Source organism: Colius striatus, chromosome 26 (genome assembly GCF_028858725.1).
Source record: "Colius striatus isolate bColStr4 chromosome 26, bColStr4.1.hap1, whole genome shotgun sequence".
Taxonomy (NCBI): Eukaryota; Metazoa; Chordata; class Aves; order Coliiformes; family Coliidae; genus Colius; species Colius striatus.
In genome coordinates this window covers 1736827-1759018 of record NC_084784.1, presented here as the reverse complement: position 1 = coordinate 1759018, position 22192 = coordinate 1736827, and the positions used below count along the sequence as shown (strand labels likewise).

The 22192-nt window shown below is 57.9% G+C and overlaps 1 protein-coding gene across 1 annotated transcript in view; it reads left to right on the top strand.

Moving 5' to 3' along the window:
• The window catches only part of ANKRD52 (ankyrin repeat domain 52), a 29737-nt gene extending 7936 nt beyond the window's left edge, over positions 1 to 21801 (top strand). The window contains exons 6-28 of the mRNA XM_062015725.1: positions 778 to 865; positions 992 to 1134; positions 1303 to 1515; positions 1598 to 1676; positions 3410 to 3524; positions 3648 to 3730; positions 3815 to 3932; positions 5172 to 5240; positions 6968 to 7108; positions 7997 to 8074; positions 8366 to 8477; positions 10095 to 10166; positions 10540 to 10741; positions 12075 to 12162; positions 12266 to 12383; positions 13444 to 13663; positions 14238 to 14325; positions 15104 to 15187; positions 15578 to 15723; positions 15901 to 15983; positions 16873 to 16955; positions 17161 to 17252; positions 18415 to 21801. Of these exons, the coding sequence (XP_061871709.1) occupies positions 778 to 865; positions 992 to 1134; positions 1303 to 1515; positions 1598 to 1676; positions 3410 to 3524; positions 3648 to 3730; positions 3815 to 3932; positions 5172 to 5240; positions 6968 to 7108; positions 7997 to 8074; positions 8366 to 8477; positions 10095 to 10166; positions 10540 to 10741; positions 12075 to 12162; positions 12266 to 12383; positions 13444 to 13663; positions 14238 to 14325; positions 15104 to 15187; positions 15578 to 15723; positions 15901 to 15983; positions 16873 to 16955; positions 17161 to 17252; positions 18415 to 18659 (2760 nt within the window). The 3' untranslated portion in view covers positions 18660 to 21801. The remainder of the gene's footprint in view (positions 1 to 777; positions 866 to 991; positions 1135 to 1302; positions 1516 to 1597; positions 1677 to 3409; positions 3525 to 3647; positions 3731 to 3814; positions 3933 to 5171; positions 5241 to 6967; positions 7109 to 7996; positions 8075 to 8365; positions 8478 to 10094; positions 10167 to 10539; positions 10742 to 12074; positions 12163 to 12265; positions 12384 to 13443; positions 13664 to 14237; positions 14326 to 15103; positions 15188 to 15577; positions 15724 to 15900; positions 15984 to 16872; positions 16956 to 17160; positions 17253 to 18414) is intronic.
• The last annotated feature ends 391 nt before the right edge of the window (positions 21802 to 22192 follow it).

Genomic DNA, 22192 nt, shown 5'->3' with positions numbered 1-22192 from the left:
CTCTTGGCTTTGGGGATGGGTTGGTGGCATGTGTGTAGTCCCCCCTTCCCCTTTGTGGGTCTGAGGTGGCAAGGGTAGATCGGATGGTGGGAGTGTGGTGGGGAGTGGGGGTGTTGTGGCTGGAGAAGAAGAGGCTGAAACATAGAAACAGAGAGTGGTAGGGGTTGGAAGGGACCTTTAGAGATCATCCAGTCCAACCCTCCTACAGAAGCAGGTCCCACCTAGGTCAGGTCACACAGGAATGTGTCCAGGTGGGTCTTGAAGAGCTCCAAGGAAGGAGCCTCCACACCCTCCCTGGGCAGCCTGGCCCAGGGCTCCCTCACTCAAACAGGGAAACAGTCTTTTCTTATGTTTAAATGGAACTTTTTGTGTTCCAGCTTCATCCCATCAGCCCTTGTCCTGTTGCTAGGTACATGAGCACTCTGCAACTCCCTGACAGGAGGCTGCAGGGAGCTGGGGGTCAGTCTCTGCTCCTGATGGACAGGACGAGGACAGGGGCTGGAGTTGCCCCAGGGGAGGTTGAGGCTGGAGCTGAGGCAGAACTGTTTCCCTGAGAGGGGTGTGAGCCCTGTGCCAGGCTGCCCAGGGAGCTGGGGCAGTGCCCAGCCCTGGAGGGACCCCAAAGCCGTGGGGTGAGGTGCTGAGGGATCAGTGCTGGGCTGGGCAGGGTGAGGGCAGGGCTGGGGCTGCAGCAGCTTCAGGGGCTTTAACAACCCATTCCATGATTCTTAGCTGGGAGGAATGGCAGCTTTGTCTCTCATTGCTGTCCCTATCTAGATGGTGAACCTGCTGCTGAACAAAGGGGCCAGCCTGAGTACTTGTGACAAGAAGGACCGTCAGCCCATCCACTGGGCAGCTTTCCTGGGTACGTTTTCCCCATGGGCCTCAGGCCAATTTCTTCACCCATGCTCCTTGCTGCCTATGAAGTCACCTTGGGGCATTGGGGCTCCCCAAAGTCAACTTTTCAGAGGATACTCTGTCTCCTGGACAGGGCATTTGGAAGTTCTGAAGCTGCTGGTGGCCAGAGGAGCTGATGTGATGTGTAAGGACAAGAAGGGCTACACTCTGCTGCACACGGCGGCAGCCAGCGGCCAGATCGAAGTCGTGCGTCACCTGCTGAGGTTGGGAGTTGAGGTAAGACCCCCACAGCTGCAAGAAGAGGGTGGGGCTGGGTGCAGGCCAGTCTGTAGACAAGCCAAGGAGAGGCTGCTGGATGGTGGCAGGAGCTTTGGCTGCTTCCCTGCTGCCCTTTTACCTTCCTGAGTGCTCGAATCCTCAGGGAGGGGTTTGTTGCTCCCACAGATCGATGAAGCAAATTCCTTTGGTAACACTGCACTTCACATTGCCTGTTACATGGGCCAAGATGCTGTGGCCAATGAGCTGGTCAATTATGGAGCCAATGTCAATCAGCCCAACGAGAAGGGCTTCACCCCTCTGCACTTTGCTGCCGTCTCCACCAACGGGGCCCTGTGCCTGGAGCTCCTCGTGAACAACGGGGCCGACGTCAACTTTCAGGTTCTGGCAGTTTTGGGGGTTGGGGGGAGCTGAGGGAGGGTGGTTGGGAACCTGAGGTGATGTTGGGTTCTGCTCTTTGCAGAGTAAGGAAGGGAAGAGCCCTTTGCACATGGCAGCCATTCACGGACGCTTCACACGCTCCCAGATCCTCATTCAGAATGGTGAGTGGAGAGAAACCTGATGAAATCCAACAAGGGCATCTGGGAAAGAACAACCCCATGGACCAGCACAGGCTGGGGAATGAACTCTGAGAGAGTTGTGCAGGGGAAAGGGTGCTGGGGGTGCTGGTGGGCAGCAGGATGAGCCTGAGCAACAACGGGCCCTCGTGGGCCAATGGCAGCTTGGGGTGGGTCAGAAGGGCTGTGGGCAGGAGGTCAGAGAGGTTCTGCTGCCCCTCTGCTCTGCCCTGGTGACACCACATCTGGGATATTGTGGCCAGGTCTAGGCCCCTCAGCTGCAGAAGGACAGGGAGCTGCTGGAGAGAGCTCAGCACAGGGCACAGAGATGCTGGAGTGGAGCATCTGCCTTGTGCTGAAAGGCTGAGGGAGCTGGGGCTCTGCAGAGAAACACAAGGCAGAGTTTGTTCCCTGTTGAGGTGAGGGAGCACTGGCAGGGGCTGCCCAGATGGGTTGTGGAGGCTCCTGCTCTGGAGACATCCCAACCCCAGCTGGATGAGTCCCTGTGTGCCCTGCTCTAGGTGCTGCTGCTCTGGCAGGGGGCTGCACTGGCTGAGCTTCCCAGCTCCCTCCCAGCCCTTGACATTCTGTGATTCTATGAGTGGTTCTTCTCCCTGTATGGCTTGTTCCTTGGCCCTGGATTACCCCTGCCTTTGCTTTTGCTTCTCAGCACCTATCTCCAGGACTTACCCAGGTGCTTATTCAAAGGGTTTGAGAGCTCTACAATTATCACTCCAATTCACTCTGTGCCCTTGGAGCTGTTGCTGGTGACCCTGGGAGATGGCAGGGAGTTGTGCAGAGCCCTCAAGAGCAGCAAAGTGCTGACCAGGGGACTGAAATTCCAGCCAGGTCAGAGCTGCTAAGGCCAGAGAACATTCCCACTGCAATGTCCAGCCTGAAAGACAATATTGTAAGAGGGCTGCAGGCTTGGCAGACACCCCGGGGGTTCAGCTGGAGAGCTCTGGGGCTGGAAACTGCCTTGGGGAGGCCTCAGCTGGAGTCCTGGGGCCAGTGCTGGGCTCCCCAGCTGCAGAGAGACAGGGGAGTGCTAGAGAGAGGCCAGGGCAAGGCCACCAAGATGCTGAGGGATGGAACATGTGTGTGAGGAGGAAAGGCTGCAGCCCTGGGGCTGTTCAGCCTGGGGAACAGAAGCCTGAGCTCAGGAGCCCTTCTCAATGCTGCTCAGTCCCTAAAGGAGGATGGATGGGGCCAGGCTTTGTGCTGGGGTGGCCAGTGGCAGGACAAGGGGTGATGGGCACAGGCTGGGACACAGCAAGTGCCCCTGGCCCAGGAGGAGCAAGTCCTTTGGTGCTGAGCTGAGGGAGCCCTGGCCCAGGCTGCCCAGGGAGGGTGTGGAGGCTCCTTCTCAGGAGGTTCCCAACCCCCCCTGGACACGTTCCTGTGCCCCCTGAGCCAGGGGAAGCTGCTGGATCAGGGTCTGGGGCTGGAGCAGCTCTGCAGGGCCCTTCTCAACCCCACCATTGTGTGATTCTATGGCACATCCCCTCCTGGAGCCACAGGGAGAGATGTAACCCCCCAGCTTCCAGGATACAAGTGGCCTCTCGGCTCAGAGACCAGTTTTCATTTCTCCTTCTGCGTGTTACTGAATGAACTCAAGAGTTCTTTGCTGTGTCCCTGAGACAGGGATGTGACTGTGACAACAGCCTGGGCTCCTGGGCACTAGAGGGTAGACAAAACACGTGGCTGTTCCCTTGCAGGCAGTGAGATTGACTGTGCTGACAAACACGGCAATACCCCCCTCCACGTTGCTGCTAGATACGGCCACGAGCTGCTAATTAGTACTTTGATGACGAATGGTGCTGACACTGCAAGGTAAGGAAGGGTTTTCCTTCCCTTGCCCCTGCCCTGAGTGTTTCTGAGGGTGCAGCTATTTCCCTCCATCCCTTTCTGAGGATGCAGAGTGATCCATCCTGACCCCCTCCCCTCCTCCTGCAGGCGTGGGATCCACGACATGTTCCCTCTGCACTTAGCTGTTCTCTTTGGATTCTCAGACTGTTGTCGTAAGCTACTTTCCTCAGGTGAGTGTGTGGGCAGGAAATCTTGGCAGAATCCCTTCCCAACCCTGAGCTTCCCCCTGATTCCTTGCCCCTCCTGCCACTCAGGTCAGTTGTACAGTATCGTCTCCTCGCTGAGCAATGAGCACGTGCTGTCTGCAGGCTTCGATATCAACACGCCTGACAACCTCGGGAGGACTTGCCTCCATGCTGCTGCTTCTGGAGGGTGAGCAGGCTGCCAGTTCCATGCTGTTTACCCCCAGCCCAAACCACAGCCTCCTCTTTTGTGCCCAGGTAGCCCAGGGCAATGCTTTGGTCAGGACCAGAAGTTGCTGCCCCTCTTGTGCTGTTCCCAGCACTGGGAGAGAGCAGAGACCAGGAATGAGAACAGAAACCCTTCAGCCACTGACTCTGCTCTCTCCCCTGGTCACTCATCCCAGTTGTTTCCCTCTGTGGCTGTCAGCCCATCTTTAAAATGAGACTAGAATGTTTCCTTGCCTGGGTGATGTAAAGGACTCACAGGCTGATGCCTGGAAAGCAGCAGGGATTCAGCTGGCTGGGGAAATGCCTTGTGGTGTTTGCCAGGGAGTCCTGTCAGGGACCTTGTTTTGTTATGGCTGTGCCATGGGACTGGTCATGGGGCTGTCCCTGACCTCACAGCCCTGTTACTCTGCCTGAGCAGCTGCAGAGAAGCCAGAAATCCTACATGTTTTGAAGCAGAAAACCCAACGTCAGCTGCACTGCTGGAGTGTGGCCAGAGCTGGGGAAAGGGCTGGAGCACAAGGGTGCTGGGGAGGGGCTGAGGGAATGGGGGGTGTTGAGGCTGCAGAAGAGGCTGAGGGGGGAGACAGGAGCCCTCTCTGACACTCCCTGCCAGGAGGCTGCAGTGAGCTGAGGGTCAGGCTCTGCTCCTGAGGGACAGGACAAGAGGAAAGGGGCTGGAGTTGCCCCAGGGGAGGTTGAGGTTGGAGCTGAGGCAGAACTGTTTCCCTGAGAGGGGTGTGAGCCCTGTGCCAGGCTGCCCAGGGAGCTGGGGCAGTGCCCAGCCCTGGAGGGACCCCAAAGGTGTGGAGCTGAGGTGCTGATGGCTGTGGGTCAGTGCTGGGCTGGGCAGGGTAAGGGGAGGGCTGGGACTTGATCTTAAGGGTCTTTTTCCAACCAGAACAATTCCATGATTCTAATGCCGTGGCTACTGTCTCTCTGTCACTGCCTGGCTGTTTGAGAGCTCTGCACAGGGTAGTGCTGGTAAGGCAAGTGGAGGTGTGAAGGGTTATTCCAGTGGAGAGCAGGGAGAGCTTTGTGTGTGCAGCATCCAGCTGTGACTGTGCCTCTTCTGCCACCTAAAGATGACAGACTGAGCTGAGCTCAGGCACGTCCAGGCCGTGGACTTGCAGCTAGGAGGAGTTTGTGTTCCTGCTGTGGTCCTTTGTGATCTGCATCTAACTCATCTCCTTACCTCCCATAGGAATGTTGAATGTCTTAATTTGCTGTTGAGCAGCGGTGCTGACTTGAGGAGGAGAGATAAATTTGGAAGGTAGGTGTGCTGCAGGAGCTGGGATGATTCCTCCAGCCCTCAAACAGCAGAGCACAGCCAGCCTGGGTTTGGGTTGCAACATTCCTGCATTTACTGTCCAAAGCTGCTGCCTTCCCTCCTGTCCTAATTGTGCCTGGGATGGGGTTAATCCTCTTGGCAGCAGCTGCTGTGTTGGGGTTGCACCCTGAGGAGCAGGGTGCTGAGGCAGGGAGGGTTGAGTGGTGCTGAGGCAGGGAGGGTTGGGTGGTGCTGAGCAGCGCTGCACGGCATCACGGCCCTTCTGCCCCTCAGCCTGTCCCGCCACAGAGGGGCTGGGCTGGGGGGAGGCCGGGCTGTGCACAAGCAGCTGGGAGGGAACGTGGCCAGGAGAGCTGAGCCCAACTAGCCCAAGGGCTGCTCCATGCCATGGGGGGTCCTTCCCAGCACAGACCCTGGGGGGGCTGAGCAACTGCTCTGGGCTTGGCTTTGGCTGGGGCTTGGTTGCTCTCGTCACACCTCATTCTCCTCACTGCTGTTGCAGTTGAGTTTGGTTCTTACACTTGTTCTTCCCTTAACCCACGAGTTCTGCTGCTCTTTCCCAACTGCCCCCATGCTAAGGGAGGTGTGGGGAGGGGGAGGGAGCCACTGGCTGTGTGGGGCCACGTTGCTGGATGGGCTGGAACCACAACACAAGGCCAACAGCAGCAGTGGAAGGGGAGCAAGGTTCACCCAGGGAAATGATGTGCTGGCTCCAAAATTCCCCAGGCCTCTGGCTGGACAGAACCTGGAGTGACACCACATCTGGGATATTGTGTCCAGCTCTGGGCCCCTCAGCTGCAGAAGGACAGGGAGCTGCTGGAGAGAGCTCAGCACAGGGCACAGAGATGCTGCAGTGGAGCATCTGCCTTATGCTGAAAGGCTGAGGGAGCTGGGGCTCTGCAGCTTGGAGAAGAGGAGCCTGAGGGCTGAGCTCAGTCATGTTCACAAGTGTCAGGAGGCTGGAGCCAGGCTGTGCTCAGGGATGGCCAATGATGGGACAAGGGGCAACGAGCACAAGCTGCAACATCAGAGGTTCCAGAGACACACAAGGCAGAATTTGTTCCCTGCTGAGGTGAGGGAGCACTGGCAGGGGCTGCCCAGATGGGCTGTGGAGGCTCCTGCTCTGGAGACATCCCAACCCCACCTTGGCCTCATTCCTGTGCCTCCTGACCATGAGGAACCTGCTTGAGGGGGCTGGATGAGCTTCCCAGGTCCCTTCCCACCCCCATCACTGTGTGATTCTCTGGTTGCACTGGCACAGGAGGAGAAACTCCTGGCAGGGGCTGCCCAGATTGGCTGTGGAGGCTCCTGCTCTGGAGACATCCCAACCCCAGCTGGATGAGTCCCTGTGTGCCCTGCTCTAGGTGCTGCTGCTCTGGCAGGGGGCTGCACTGGATGAGCTTCCCAGCTCCCTTCCAGCCCTTGAGGTTCTGGGATTCTCTGAAAGTGAAGGTTTGAAATAGGGGGGGCTGAGCAACTGCTCTGGGCTTGGCTTTGGCTGGGGCTTCCTTTCTCTCCACTGCTCTTGTCACACCTCATTCTCTGTTGTTGCAGTTGAGTTTGGTTTATACACTTGTTCTTCCCTTAACCCACGAGTTCTGCTGCTCTCCAGAAGGAGCTGCAAGCTCAGGGCCTGGAGCTAGAGCAGGGTGGATGGTTCCCTGGCTCCTGCTTTGCTCCTGAGCCCCCTTCTCCTCTCCCCCTGGCAGGACTCCACTGCACTACGCGGCTGCCAACGGCAGTTATCAGTGTACGGTGACGCTGGTGACGGCAGGAGCCAGTATTAACGAGGCTGACTGCAAAGGCTGTACCCCCTTACACTATGCTGCTGCTTCAGACACGTACAGGAGGTGAGAGAGGGGCTCAGGGCACAGGCTGCTGCCTGCCTGGCCTGGGCTAACAGGGCACTGTTGAGCCCTGATGCTCCACAGCTCCCTGTGGCTGCTGCTTGGTGGGGTGTGAGGAGAGAAGAGTTTGGGGAGGGTGGGTGGGAGGGATGTGGGATGAGCTGCTGGGGGAAACTCTGTGGAGAAAGACTTGGGAGTGCTGGTGAGCTGCAGATGGAACATGAGCAGCAATGTGGGGTCGTGGGCAAGGAGCCAATGGCAGCCTGGGGGGCATGAAGAGAGTGTGGGCAGCAGGGCCAGGGAGGTTGTGCTGCCCCTCTGCTCTGCCAGAGCTGGGGAGGCCTCAGCTGGAGTCCTGGGGCCAGTGCTGGGCTCCCCAGCTGCAGAGAGACAGGGAAGTGCTGCAGAGAGGCCAGGGCAGGGCCAGCAAGATGCTGAGGGATGGAACATGTGTGTGAGGAGGAAAGGCTGCAGCCCTGGGGCTGTTCAGCCTGGGGAACAGAAGCCTGAGCTCAGGGGATCTCATCAGTGCTGCTGAGTCCCTAAAGGAGGATGGATGGGGCCAGGCTTTGTGCTGGGGTGGTCAGTGGCAGGACAAGGGGTGATGGGCACAGGCTGGGACACAGCAAGTGCCCCTGGCCCAGGAGGAGCAAGTCCTTTGGTGCTGAGCTGAGGGAGCCCTGGCCCAGGCTGCCCAGGGAGGGTGTGGAGGCTCCTTCTCAGGAGGTTCCCAACCCCCCCTGGACACGTTCCTGTGCCCCCTGAGCCAGGGGAAGCTGCTGGAGCAGGGTCTGGGGCTGCAGCAGCTCTGCAGGGCCCTTCCAGTCCCCACCATTCTGGGATTCTGTGAGTGGGAAGTCAGCAAACTGATGCAGGTCTCTGACCTTTCAGAGCAGAGACTCATTCAGGAAACAGCCATGACACTGACGAGGAGCCACTGAAGGAGTCCAGGCTGAAGGAAGCATTCTTGTGAGTGAGCAGCACCACCTGGCACTTGTTTGGTGTTTCACTCTTTCCCCACACCCCTACATGCAGTCACTAGACATCCCTCTCTTGTGCTGATGGGAGGGAAGAGCTGCTGCTGTGACTCTGGAGGCAGAGCTGAGCTGATCCAACCCTCCCTGGCCTTGGACTCTGTGTCCTGAGGGGATTCATCTGGAGTCTGCTCAGAGATCAGTTGGGAGGGGACTTCCCTGCAAATCTCCACTTCCCCAGTCCCTTCCTTTTCCTTCATCTCCCCTTTTCTCTTGCTGGTTGCAGTTGTTTAGAGTTCTTGCTGGATAATGGTGCTGACCCATCCCTCCGGGACAAGCAGGGATACACCGCGGTCCACTACGCAGCTGCGTACGGCAACAGGCAGAACCTGGAACTGGTGAGTGGGCAGGAGGAACCCCCTGTGCTCCCAGCAGAAGGGAGGAAGCCCCCCACTGAGGAGCATGTTGGGTGTTGTAGGCACTACTGAGTCAGGCTTTGTCCAGGGAGGAAGGTTGGCACAGGCTGCTCAGGGAGCTGGGGCAGTGCCCAGCCCTGGAGGGATCCCAAAGCCGTGGGGTGAGGTGCTGAGGGGTCAGTGCTGGGCTGGGCAGGGTGAGGGCAGGGCTGGGGCTGCAGCAGCTTCAGGGGCTTTAACAGCCCAAACTAGGATAGAATATGACAAGAGGGACACTGAGAGGCTGCAGCATGGCCAGAGCCAGGCACGGAGCTGGGGAAGGGGCTGAGGGAATGGGGATGTTGAGGCTGGAGAAGAGGAGGCTGAGGGGAGCCAGGAGCCCTCTCTGACACTCCCTGACAGGAGGCTGCAGGGAGCTGGGGGTCAGTCTCTGCTCCCAAGTTACAAGAGGAAAGGGGCTGGAATTGGCCCAGGGGAGGTTGAGGTTGGAGCTGAGGCAGAACTGTTTCCCTGAGAGGGGTGTCAGCCCTGTGCCAGGCTGCTCAGGGAGCTGGGGCAGTGCCCAGCCCTGGAGGGATCCCAGAGCCGTGGAGCTGAGGTGCTGAGGGGTCAGTGCTGGGCTGGGCAGGGGGAGGGCAGGGCTGGGACTGCAGCAGCTTCAGGGGCTTCAACAGCCCAAACTAGGATAGAATATGACAAGAGGGACACTGAGAGGCTGCAGCATGGCCAGAGCCAGGCACGGAGCTGGGGAAGGGGCTGGAGCACAAGGGGCTGGGCAGGGGCTGAGGGAATGGGGGTATTGAGCCTGGAGAAGAGGCTGAGGGGAGACAGGAGCCCTCTCTGACACTCCCTGACAGGAGGCTGCAGGGAGCTGAAAGGGGCTGGAGTTGGCCCAGGGTAGGCTGAGGTTGGAGCTGAGGCAGAACTGTTTCCCTGAGAGGGGTGTCACCCCTGTGCCAGGCTGCCCAGGGAGCTGGGGCAGTGCCCAGCCCTGGAGGGATCCCAGAGCTGTGGAACTGAGGTGCTGAGGGGTCAGTGCTGGGCTGGGCAGTGTCAGGTGAGGGGCTGGACTCCAGGAGCTTAAAGATCTTTTCCAACCCAACCCATTGTATGACTGTGAGGGTAAATGGGTTTCATTGAGACTCTCAGGGATCCATTGTGCTGGAAACACCATGGAGGAAAGAGCTGGGACTGAGATGCCTGAGAGCAAAGAGGTGGCCCAAGGGAATGTGTGACTATCTTGCTTAAACCCCTGGCAATAAAGCAAAGTTGGGCTTTTAAAAGTAAGCCTGGAGAGCTGTGCCAAGGATGAAAATCAGCACAGAAAATCCCCTGTGGCTCTGTCTGAAGTTGTTGCATTGCTACAGGCTCAGCTCACAACTTTGTGGGCAGAGTAAACCATATGAGTAGTGAGGAGGCTTTGGGGTAGCAGGGACCTGATGTATCTTGTTTACACAGGGCCCAAAGGCAGGTTAAGGAAGGTCCCATCCCAAAACTCAGATGAAATGAGCTGGTTTTTGGACCCTGCTGCTGGGACAGGGTGTCTGTCAAAGCCTCCCTCAGTCCAGACTCACTCACACTTTGGTGTTGCTCTTGCAGCTCCTGGAAATGTCTTTTAATTGCCTGGAGGATGTGGAAAGCACCATTCCAGTCAGCCCTTTGCACTTAGCTGTAAGTACAGCAGCCCAAAACTGGCCTTGGGGAAGGCACTTGGCTCTGAGCGGGGCTCACACTGGGTCCTGGAGAGCTGCTGCTGGCACTGAGTGGGGCAGGGGAGGGAAGTCACTGCTGCCTTTGGGAGCAGCTTTCCCCCCTGGACCATGAGTCAAAGACCTTGTGATTGATATTTGAAGCTCCTTGCTCTCTGCAGGGCTCTGTGGTTGCTGCTGTTTGATTTGGGCAGGGGTCAGAGTGGGTGAGGCCACTGTGTGAGACCCAAGCATCAACAGGAGGCAGCAACCAAGCAGGAATTGTCCCAGGGGAGGGTAATTTCTGAGCTCAAACACTCCAGGAACTGCTCCACCAGCATCTCTTTGATCCCCAGGCCTATAATGGTCACTGTGAAGCCCTAAAGACACTTGCTGAAACCCTCGTGAACCTCGACGTGCGGGACCACAAGGGACGGACGGCGTTGTACCTGGCCACGGAGAGAGGCTCCACGGAGTGTGTGGAGGTGCTCACCAGCCATGGAGCATCTGCTCTGGTGAAGGAGAGGAAGAGAAAGTGGACTCCTCTCCATGCTGCAGGTGACAGAGGGCACAGGAGGTGGTGAGGGAGCATGGCCAGAGCCCCGCTGAGGATTGCCCTGGTCTGGCAGAGGGAAGGGGGCTGTGGTTTATGGTGATGCTTAGAGGTAGTGAAGGAGCAGTGCAGCCTGTTGGGATGTGCCAGAAGAAGGGGCTCGGTTTTAGGGCTTGTTTGATGTCTTTGGCAGTCATCTGCATGAGGGGATCAGTGCACCCTCAGCCAGTCTGCAGGTGACATGAAGCTGGGTGGGAGTGTAGGTCTGTGTGGGGGCAGGAAGGGGCTGCAGAGGGCCCTGGGCAGGCTGCAGCCATGGGCTGAGGGCAACGGGCTGAGGTTGCCCCAGGGCAAGTGCTGGGTCCTGCCCTTGAGCCACCCCAAGGCCAGGCAGCTCCAGGCTGGGGCAGAGGGGCTGGAAACTGCTGCAGGGAAAGGGCCTGGGGGGGCTGGTGCCAGGGGCTGAACAGCAGCCAGCAGCGTGCCCAGGGGGGCAAGAAGGCCAAGGGCAGCCTGGCTGGGCTCAGCAGTGGGGTGGCAGCAGGAGCAGGGCAGGGATTGTCCCCTGTGCTGGGCCCTGGGGAGGCTGCAGCTCCAGGGCTGTGTCAGTGCTGGGCCCCTCACTCACTGCCACAGGGACACTGAGGGGCTGCAGCGTGGCCAGAGCCGGGCACAGAGCTGGGGAAGGGGCTGGAGCACAAGGGGCTGGGGAGGGGCTGAGGGAATGGGGGTGTTGAGTCTGGAGAAGAGGCTGAGGGGAGCCAGGAGCCCTCTCTGACACTCCCTGACAGGAGGCTGCAGGGAGCTGGGGTCAGTCTCTGCTCCTAAGTTACAAGAGGAAAGGGGCTGGAGCTGCCCCAGGGGAGGTTGAGGCTGGAGCTGAGGCAGAACTGTTTCCCTGAGAGGGGTGTCAGCCCTGTGCCAGGCTGCCCAGGGAGCTGGGGCAGTGCCCAGCCCTGGAGGGACCCCAAAGGCGTGGGGTGAGGTGCTGAGGGGTCAGTGCTGGGCTGGGCAGAGTGAGGGCAGGGCTGGGACTGCAGCAGCTTCAGGGGCTTTAACAACCAAAGCAATTCCATGCTTCTGTGAAACTGGGAGCTCAAGTGATTCAGCAGTGGATGGGAGAGAAGCCACCAGCAGCTCCTGCTCACACGTGCCCTGTGCACATCCTCATCGATCCTGTAGCTTAGCAACCAGATACCAGCCGTGCTCAGCCACGTGTGCCCACTGCTGGGCACGAGAGCCCCTTGCCTTTGGTCTGCAGCAGTGGCTGGAAGGAGGAGAGGAGAGCAGTCTTTCCCCTGGGTGTGACTCCTTCCTTTCCTCATGCCTCCTCTCCAGCTGCCAACGGGAACACTGATTCCCTGCACCTCCTGATCGACAGCGGGGAGCGAGCCGACATCACCGACGTCATGGACATCCACGGCCAGTGAGTTCCCCTGGGTGTTCCTCTTGGCATCTCTATGGACAAGCCTCAAACCCCAGCTGATTTCTGAGCCTCTTCTCCTCCCTCCTGCCCCTGTCCCCTGCAGAACCCCACTGATGCTGGCCATCATGAACGGCCACGTGGACTGTGTCCACCTGCTGCTGGAGAAGGGATCCACGGCCGACGCCGCCGACAAGAGGGGCCGCACCGCCCTGCACCGAGGGGTGAGTGCACCCCTGGCATGGGCCTGCAGCCCCTGGGCTTCTGCTCATCCTCCCAAACAGAGGCTTCTTGGAGGGCAGGCAGATGGTTTCTTTTGTTCAAAGAAAGGGACCCTTTCCCCTTGGTGAGCTGCAGCGTTTGAGGGGGAAGCCGTGGAAGGAGGGAGGGAGGGGAGGGTTTTGTCACTGGAGTATTGTGGCCCGTTGTGGGTTCCTCAGTTCAAGGACAGGGAGCTGCTGGAGAGAGCTCAGCACAGGGCACAGAGGTGCTGGAGTGCAGCATCTGCCTTGTGCTGAAAGGCTGAGGGAGCTGGGGCTCTGCAGCTTGGAGAAGAGCAGCCTGAGGGCTGAGCTCAGTCATGTTCACAAGTGTCAGGAGGCTGGAGCCAGGCTGTGCTCAGGGATGGCCAATGATGGGACAAGGGGCAACAGGGACAAGCTGCAACATCAGAGGTTCCAGAGACACACAAGGCAGAATTAGTTCCCTGCTGAGGTGAGGGAGCACTGGCAGGGGCTGCCCAGATGGGCTGTGGAGGCTCCTGCTCTGGAGACATCCCAACCCCAGCTGGATGAGTCCCTGTGTGCCCTGCTCTGGGTGCTGCTGCTCTGGCAGGGGGCTGCCCTGGATGAGCTTTGTAGGTCCCTCCCAGCCCCTGAGTCTGTGAATATTGTGAAGATGGGGATGGAGATGCAGGGATGGGGTTCAGCTGGTGGGGGCTGAGGGTGCAGAGCCAGGTGACAGGGGCCCAGAAGATGAGGTGACCAAGGATGGGGCTACAGGGACAGGAGACACAGGGCCCAGCTGATGGGGTGCCCAGGGAGGGGGAGACACAGCGATGGGGGATGTGGGAGGGCTGAGCTGGGGCTGGGGGCTGGGAAGGGGCCCTGTGTTGGGGTTACCTGACCTCTCCAACCCCAGCTGGATGAGTCCCTGTGTGCCCTGCTCTGGGTGCTGCTGCTCTGGCAGGGGGCTGCCCTGGCTGAGCTTTCAGCTCCCTTCCAGCCCTTGGGATTCTGTGGTTGTGTGAAGACTGTGTGAGCTCTGAGCCCTTTCCTGCTGCAGGCTGTGACAGGCTGTGAGGATTGCCTGGCTGCCCTCCTGGACCACGATGCCTTCGTTCTGTGTCGGGATTTCAAAGGCCGGACCCCGATTCACTTTGCGTCGGCCTGTGGGCACTTGGAGATCCTGAGGACTCTGCTGCAGGCTGCCCTCTCCACAGACCCTCTGGACTCTGTGGTGGATTACAGTGGTTACTCACCAATGCACTGGGCTTCATACAGTGGTAAGGACCTGGGCTGAGCCCCTGCTCTTGCTCTGCTTGATGAGGAGGAGGGAAGGAGGGAGAGCCAGGTTGTCTCTCGGTCACCCACTGCTTTGGGAGCCATCAGCCTGGTGAGAAAGATGGTGCAAAGCTGGGAGATTTTCTCCCTGTGCCAAGCTCCTTAACAAAGGAGATGGAATATGAAGGCAGCAATTCTAGAACAGCTTGAGGCTGCTTCCTCCAGGACCACTGGGTTTATGGGGTTATGTGGCCACCCCCCTGGCTGCTGGGAGTGGGATCAGGAAGGGATGTCTCAGTGTTTCAAGGAGAAGCCAACAAATGTCCTTCAGGAGACAACATGGAATTAGAAACCACCTGAAGTGCAGCAGCTTTGCTCCCAGGGAGGAGACAAAACCTCTGCCTCTGTGCTGGGGAATGGGTTCATTGGGGCACTTTGGTGCTGCTGATCCTCTGGGGCCCTCCAGCTCTTTGGATGTGGGCAGAGCAAGAGGAGCCTTTAGTCCCACTTTGCTTTGTTACAAGTGAGGGAGCCCAGGCTGAGTTCTGATGGATTTCTGTCTCACTCTCCTCACAGGGCATGAAGATTGTCTTGAATTGTTACTTGAACACAACCCGTTTGCGTACTTAGAAGGAAACCCCTTTACTCCATTGCACTGTGCAGTGTAAGTGGCACCTGGCACCTGCCCCAGGCTCTTCCCTTCCAGGTGATGTAGGACAGGGGATATGTGCTCTGAGCAGAGGAGCTCCAGCCCTTCTTCCCAAAGGCAGCAGCAGCTCCTTGGGGTGGGATCTCCTGCTTGTCCCAGCTCCCTTGTAGTGGGAAGGGGGTTCCTGTGCTGCTAGAAGCCCCTGGGGAGCTGTAAACTCACTGTCTGCTGGCAGCACAGCCAGGGCTGTCACATGCCAGGCTCCCAGAGCTTCCAGCTCCATGGGGCTAATGATGCTGCCAAGGGCTGGGGATCCAGGCCTTGCTGGCTCCTCACTGCTCTTTGGTTCTGGAGCATCTCAGGAACTCTCCAGGCTTCCCTTAGGGCTCTGGAGATGGGCTGTGGTGGGAGAAAGGCTCCATGTTGCCTCAAGCTTCTTCCTTAGAGGTGTCTGGAGCAGTGTGAGCGTGATCCCTGGGGTCCCACAGAGTGCAGAGGGTCTGATGGTGATTCCTTGGCAGTGGAAGGGGTGAGGAGGGTAGAGGCATTGCCATGTCCTGCCTGGGGCAGCCTGGTGTGTCCTTGGCACCAGAGGATGGGCAGGGCTGTTGCCTGGCATGGTGCTGTGTTGCCTCAAGTAACACCAAGAAGGTTGAAGGGGGTGTTTCACCCTAAAGAACTCCAGCCCAGCTGCTGTTTGATCTGAACCTCAGGAACACGCTGCTCCCTCCTGCTACAGACATGCTCGTGCTGCTTCATGCTGTTCTAACTTTCCTTCTCATCTCCACCACAGAATTAACAACCAGGATGGCACTGCTGAAATGCTGGTGGAAGCATTAGGTGCCAAGATTGTTAATAGCAGAGATGCCAAAGGAAGGTGAGACAGACTCCTTCCCTCTCTTGTCCCTCCCTTCGTTTAGAAAGAACCCTGAGAGGGTTGTCAGGGAGCTGGGGCAGTGCCCAGCCCTGGAGGGATCCCAAGGCTGTGGGGCTGAGGTGCTGAGGGCCAGGGGTTTGTGGTGGGTTGGCAGGGTGAGGGGAGGGCTGGGACTGCAGCAGCTTCAAGGGCTTTTCCACCCAGAATGATTCTGTGGTTCCCTCCTCAGTGCTGCTGGGTGGTGAGTGACTCCCCACAGCCATTTCCATGTGACTCCCCACAGCACAAAGAGACTCTGACACCCCCAAACCTATCTATAGGCCTGAGCAGTCTTACTGGGGTGGCTGCTGGGCCCTTCCCTCCTCTTCAGCCTCTCTCTTGCTTTCCCAGGACACCCCTTCACGCTGCTGCCTTTGCAGACAACATCCATGGTTTACAGCTGCTCCTGCGCCACCAAGCTGAGGTGGACACCACAGACAAGCTGGGGAGGACTCCCCTCATGATGGCTTCTGAGAATGGGCACACTGCAGCAGTTGGTATGTGCCTCTGGGCCTCCTCCATCACCAGAGCCTGAGGGACTGGGGTCTTTTCCCCCTCCTTATAGCCACCCTGGGACAGCTGCCCCTCTGTTCCCTTGGCATGGGGCTGCTTGCACCACGTGGCCAAGCTCTGTGCTGCTGCTCCTCAACAGCAGCTCTCCCTCCTCATTTCAGAGTTCCTGCTGTACCAAGCAAAAGCAAATATAACTGTGCTGGATGTCAACAAGAACACAGCTCTTCACCTGGCCTGCAGCAAGGTAGGGAGCCAGCCACTCACAGCCACCATCACCTCCAGCCTCAGTACCCTGCTGAGAGGGGTTGTCTGTCTGCTCCTGCTGTGCCAGGACACCCTGGGATTGTTGTCCCCTTGTCCTGGCCTCTGCCTGACTCACTTCTGAGGCTTTAGCACAGACCTGTTGGTATTTTTCCTGGGGAGTCCCCTCTCTGAGCTTGGTGCTTCCTGGGGTGTGGGGGGAGCAGGAGGTTTCTGATCAGTGTGTCCATGCAAAGGAGATGCTGCAGAGGTGGGCAAGAAGGCCAAGGGCAGCCTGGCTGGGATCAGCCCTGGGGTGGCAGCAGGAGCAGGGCAGGGATTGTCCCCTGTGCTGGGCCCTGGGGAGGCTGCAGCTCCAGGGCTGTGTCAGTGCTGGGCCCCTCACTCACTGCCACAGGGACACTGAGGGGCTGCAGCGTGGCCACAGCCCCTGGGACATGGGTTTGAGGGGGAAAAGTAGGGTTTTGGTGAACTTCTGAGGTGAAAAGTTGGGATTTGGTGGAATTTTAATAGAAAAAGTGTGTTTTGGGTGGTGAACTCCCTGCCAGGAGGCTGCAGGGAGCTGAGGGTTGGTCTCTGCTCCTGAGTGACAGCACAAGAGGAAAGGGGCTGGAGTTGCCCCAGGGGAGGTTGAGGCTGGAGCTGAGGCAGAACTGTTTCCCTGAGAGGGGTGTCAGCCCTGTGCCAGGCTGCCCAGGGAGCTGGGGCAGTGCCCAGCCCTGGAGGGACCCCAAAGCCGTGGGGTGAGGTGCTGAGGGCTCAGTGCTGGGCAGGGCAGGATACCCTGTATCCTGGGGAATCGTGTTCCACTGCTACAGCACCAGCTCCCCTCTGCTGCCCCTGCACTGGGAACACTCTGCTCTTCTTTCCAGGGTCATGAAAAGTGTGCCTTGTTGATCCTGGGGGAAACCCAAGACCTTGGCCTTATCAATGCAAGTAACAGTGCTCTGCAGATGTGAGTATCTGGGCAGCTGGCACTGGCAGGGAGCCCACGGGGCTTGGCTGAGGGGGGACTGACGCTGTGTTGGGAGCTTTGCCCGTGCTCACTGGGCACAAGCAGCTCAGGGGTGGGCAGGGCCTGAGCCTCTGGCCTCAAAACCACTCACAGGGGTCCTTCATTTTAGCACAAGCTGTTACAGGCAGGTTCCTTGTCCCCACAGGCCACTCCACATCGCAGCTCGCAACGGACTGGCCTCTGTCGTCCAGGCCCTGCTCAGCAGAGGGGCCACTGTGCTGGCTGTGGATGAAGAAGGTGAGTGTTCCTCACAGTGCTCAGGGGGTTGGGAGCTGCCTGCAGGGCTCTGTTGGGATGAGGTGTTAAGTTTTGGGCCACTCACTACAAGAGGGATGCTGAGGGGCTGGATGGGGCTGGGGAAGGGGCACAAGTCTGCTGGGAAGCAGCTGAGGTGTTGACCCTGGAGAACAGGCTGAGGGGAGACAGGAGCACTCTCTGCAACTCCAGTGCCCCTTCCAGTGCTCTCTCACTCTCTGCCAGGGCTTCTGGGGATTTTGATTCCTCTCCTGCTGACCCTGGCACACTTCAGAGCAATTGCTGCCTTTCTGGGGCTCGCTGGTGCCCAGGAGCAGAGGCTTTTGGGATGAGGGCAAATAGATGTCCTGTCCCCTCAGCACAGGGGTAGGACCCCAGCACCAGCCCAGGCTGGGGGTGAGCTGCTGGAGAGCAGCTGTGGGACAGGGCCCTGGCAGTGCTGGGGGGCAGCAAAGGGAACGTGGGGCAGCACCGTGGGGTCGTGGGCAAGGAGCCAACGGCAGCCTGGGGGGCATGAAGAGAGTGTGGGCAGCAGGGCCAGGGAGGTTGTGCTGCCCCTCTGCTCTGCCAGAGCTGGGGAGGCCTCAGCTGGAGTCCTGGGGCCAGTGCTGGGCTCCCCAGCTGCAGAGAGACAGGGAAGTGCTGCAGAGAGGCCAGGGCAGGGCCAGCAAGATGCTGAGGGATGGAACATGTGTGTGAGGAGGAAAGGCTGCAGCCCTGGGGCTGTTCAGCCTGGGGAACAGAAGCCTGAGCTCAGGGGCCCTTCTCAATGCTGCTGAGTCCCTAAAGGAGGATGGATGGGGCCAGGCTTTGTGCTGGGGTGGCCAGTGGCAGGACAAGGGGTGATGGGCACAGGCTGGGACACAGCAAGTGCCCCTGGCCCAGGAGGAGCAAGTCCTTTGGTGCTGAGCTGAGGGAGCCCTGGCCCAGGCTGCCCAGGGAGGGTGTGGAGGCTCCTTCTCAGGAGGTTCCCAACCCCCCCTGGACACGTTCCTGTGCCCCCTGAGCCAGGGGAAGCTGCTGGAGCAGGGGCTGGGGCTGGAGCAGCTCTGCAGGTCCCTTCCACCCCCATCATCATGACGCTCCCCCTGCCCTGCCGAGAACATTCCCTGGCACAACCCTTCCCCCCCTTCCTCCCTCCCAGGTCATACCCCAGCCTTGGCATGCGCTCCCAACAAGGACGTAGCCGACTGCCTGGCACTTATCCTCTCCACCATGAAGCCTTTCCCACCTAAAGACGCCATCAGCTCTTTCAGCTTCAACCTCCTCAAGAACTGCGGCATCGCGGCCAAGACGGCGGCGTGCGGGGCCCTCCCCAACGGCAGCAGCTGCCCCTACGGCAAGGAGCGGCACAGCGCCATCGGCCTGGACGGCTGCTACTCCGAGTAGCTTCAGCTATGGGTGACCTGATATCTTATTATATTTATTTAGAAACTCTATAAATATAGGGCACTTTAAAGGAGAACAAGACTGGGCAGAGAGCGGCCTAGAGCCGGGGTGAGGCCTAGAGCGGGCCGGGGTGAGGCCTAGAGCAGGCCGGGGTGAGGCCTAGAGCAGGCCGGGGTAGGCCTCAAGAGTTCAGAGCTTCCTCTTTAACTCGCCAGGTGAGGTGCTAAAGCTTGTTAATGGGGTTTCATGAGCAGCTGGTAGTGCCCTTCCCATCTTTACCCTGGTTTAATGAGCAGCTGGCAGTGCCCTTCCCATCCCCTGCCCCTTCAATCCGAGGGCGGGCGTGAGGCGGGCACCAGGGTCAGGGTGAGAAGGGTGTTTTGTCCCCTCAGCCGCTTTGAAATGGATTCTGGCACTTCCCAGCACCAGTTTGTCCCCTGGCTCTGTCCCATCCAGCTGGGAAGGGGAAGCCTGAACTCTTTGGTGAGGGTTTTGGGGTGGGGAGGGTCTTTGGGGTGGGTTTTAGCTCCCGGCCAAGTGCCGCCGTTCAACTGCTCCTCTCTCACCATCACTTTGATTTCCTCACCCTCCTCCTTTTCGATTCCAATACGTAAAACACTTGAATGAAGATCTACTGTAGCTTGGGGACACTAAAAACCAGAAAGATCCTGTTGGCAGCTGTCATTTTATATGCAAAAACGGGTGCTGCTGCCCAAACCCAGCTGCTGGAGCCTCCTCCCCCACACCAGGCACTTTAGGGATTCTGTTCCTCGCTCCATGGCTTTTGTTGGGTTTCCCTTTGTTGTTTGGGGTTGTTGTTTTGTTCTTTACCTCTTGGCCAAGCTGTGGGATCCTAAAGAAACAAGTTGTGTTTGGGATCTGTGTTGCCACCCCCCTGCCAGGGTCAGTGTTGCTTTTTGGGTTATTTATAACTTAACAAACAAAAACAAACCACCCCATTCTGAAAGTTTTTGCCTTTTAACAAGTTAAAATGCACTTCAGAGTCCTTATTCCCAGCCCTGAGTACGTCTGTGTTTAGTTTCATCGTGGCAGATTTCTGGTGAGCCCACCATCCTTTGTTTGGGTGGGTTTTTGTTGTTGTTGTTGTTGTTGTTGTTGTTCTGGGTTTTTCTTGAGATGTTTAGGAATCATATTTATAAGGAACCATAGGAGAACAGTTGCACTGTTGTGGCTTTTTGTTTGCCCCTTGGGTTTGGGTTTATTGGTTGGGGTTTTCTTTTCCTTCTGAATTACTGTAACAGTATAATGTGCAAAAAGAGACCCCCCAGCACCCCCAGCACCCCCCAACCTCTTCTTCCATATCACCAGTCTGTTCAAAGCCAAAGACTTGGGAGGCAGAGAACGAGAACAGGCTTGATAGGGCAGCAGGATTTCAGGAGCCATCTTCTCCCCTCACCTCTTTTTCCTTCTGACTCCTTGGGAACACAGTGACCTGAGGCTCTCACCAGAGAGATGTCCCAGGGTTGATCCCTTCAGGGGGACACAAGGATCCTTCTCTCCCCTCCAGCCCTCGGCTCACTGGTGAGGCCTCGCTGCAGCTCTTCTGCCCCGGTGTTTCAGAGAGGAAAAAGCATCTCTGGAACCAAAACAAGTTACTGCTCTGTTCTTTAATGATTGTTACGATTCTTTTGTGTGTTTTGAAACGAAGGTGGCTCCTCTTGGGGTGGTGTGTGTCGGGCTGAGAGCCGTGCCCGGGGGACAGGGTGCTGCTGGCAGCCCAGCGACATTTCACCCCCCTCCTCACACTCTTTCTTTCTTTTTTTGAACCAAAGCCAAACTCTTTAGAACCAAATATGAAGTTTCAGTCTTGGCCTTTGGGTGAGAAGCACATTTTTCTTCATGTTTCATGTAGGGAGGTGGGGCTTTTTGCCCCCTCCCTTGAAGGGGAGAGGGATGGGGGACCCACCGCTCGGGTCTCCCCGGCTCCTCCCCAGCACGCACTTCCTTCAGTAAAAGCACTTGAGACGTTTGCCCTCGGTGAGGGGCTGGAGCAGGAGCGCTGGGTGGTCCCTGGAGGGCTTCTCCAGCTGCTCCAGAGGGGTTCTTCCCTTTTTTTGGGCCAGTGGGGCCCTTGTCCCCAGCCCATCACATCTCCCCTTCCACCCCCCAACCTTTTAGCTTGAAAGAAAGTGTTGAACCTTTCTGCACCGAGTACCTCAGTTCAGAACCAGAATAAACTCAACAAAACTTGAATCAAAAGTTGCTTTTTTTTTTCTTTTGAAGATCCTTTTCAGTATTCTACAGAGGAGAACTGGAAAAAAAGAGACTTGTTTACATTGCTGTCGAGTCCGCACTTGCCTCCTGCAGCTCTTTCCCTTGCTGAGAGGAATTTAGGCATCACTTGATCTCTTCTTCTCGCTGCTGGCCCTCACCCTCCTCAACAGGGGTAGGAATCAAAGTGGGTCCAAAGTCCTGAGCTGTTGTCTTCAAGGGCTAAAGTACTTCTTTTCAGGCACACGGAAGGGGCCGAGCCGGGCCAGGCCTCAGCCCGTGGCCGCCCAGGCAGCACTTCCCGAGGTCCGAGGTGGGTTTGGAGCAGGGCCCTGATGGCTCCATCCCCTTTGGCTCTCCCAAAGGCACTTGAGGGGAGGTTGTGAGGCAGCAGCATGCCCCTCATGCCTCCTCGCTGCTGTGTGGCTTCAGCATCGCTGGCAGTGGGGACAGGGCTCCAGCACCATTTCACTTGAAGGCTTTTTCCTGTCGCCAGGTGAAGCACGTTCCTTAGAGCACATGGAAAATGCTGCTTTCCCTCCCCCCAACACCCCCCTCCTTTCTTTTCTTTGCCTATTACAGTGAGGTTTCTTTCAGTTTCTTTCTTTAGAGAAGACAACTGCTCTCTCTTAGGCCTTGTGTTGATGTGTTGTCCCTCCACGACGAGACAATCGATGTGATCTCTGTTTAAGGGCTTCTCCATCTCTTCTCTGCAGCACCACGCTCGAGGTTTATCTCTGTGTGTGTGTGTGTGTTTGTGTGTGTTCTTTGCTCTTAGTGTGAGGATCTTTCCCTTCTCCTTTCCCCCTCCCCTTGTGTCTTAATAATAATAGCAATGATGATAATAATAGAGATGGAGGGAACTGAGGTTTCAGCAGCTCATCCGCAGGCCGGGAGCGGAGGGTGGGGAGGAGGCAGAAAGGGGGGGCAGTGTGGGGAAGGGGAGGTTTAGGGGGTGGAAAAGGGGGGTTGGGGGGTCACAGAGGTGCCAGTCTTGTTCTCCTTTAACGCTGTATCGTATCCATTTGACAGCACAGCTTGACAATTTCAGTAATAATCCAAGTGTTTGGTAATAATGCATTCTTTTGCTCAACGAGATTCGTGATGGTTTCCCTGGTGCATTGTAAAGAGGGATGGAGGGAAACTTCCACTGCCCTACCTGCTCCCTCCTCACCTTTCCCCATCCTTCCCCAGCCCATCAAAAGGGGGCTGCTGGACCCCAAACCTTCCTCCCCATGGACCTTTATGCCAAAGTTGGACCATTCCCACGTCCTGCCCAATGTTTTCAGCTTCTCCCCCTT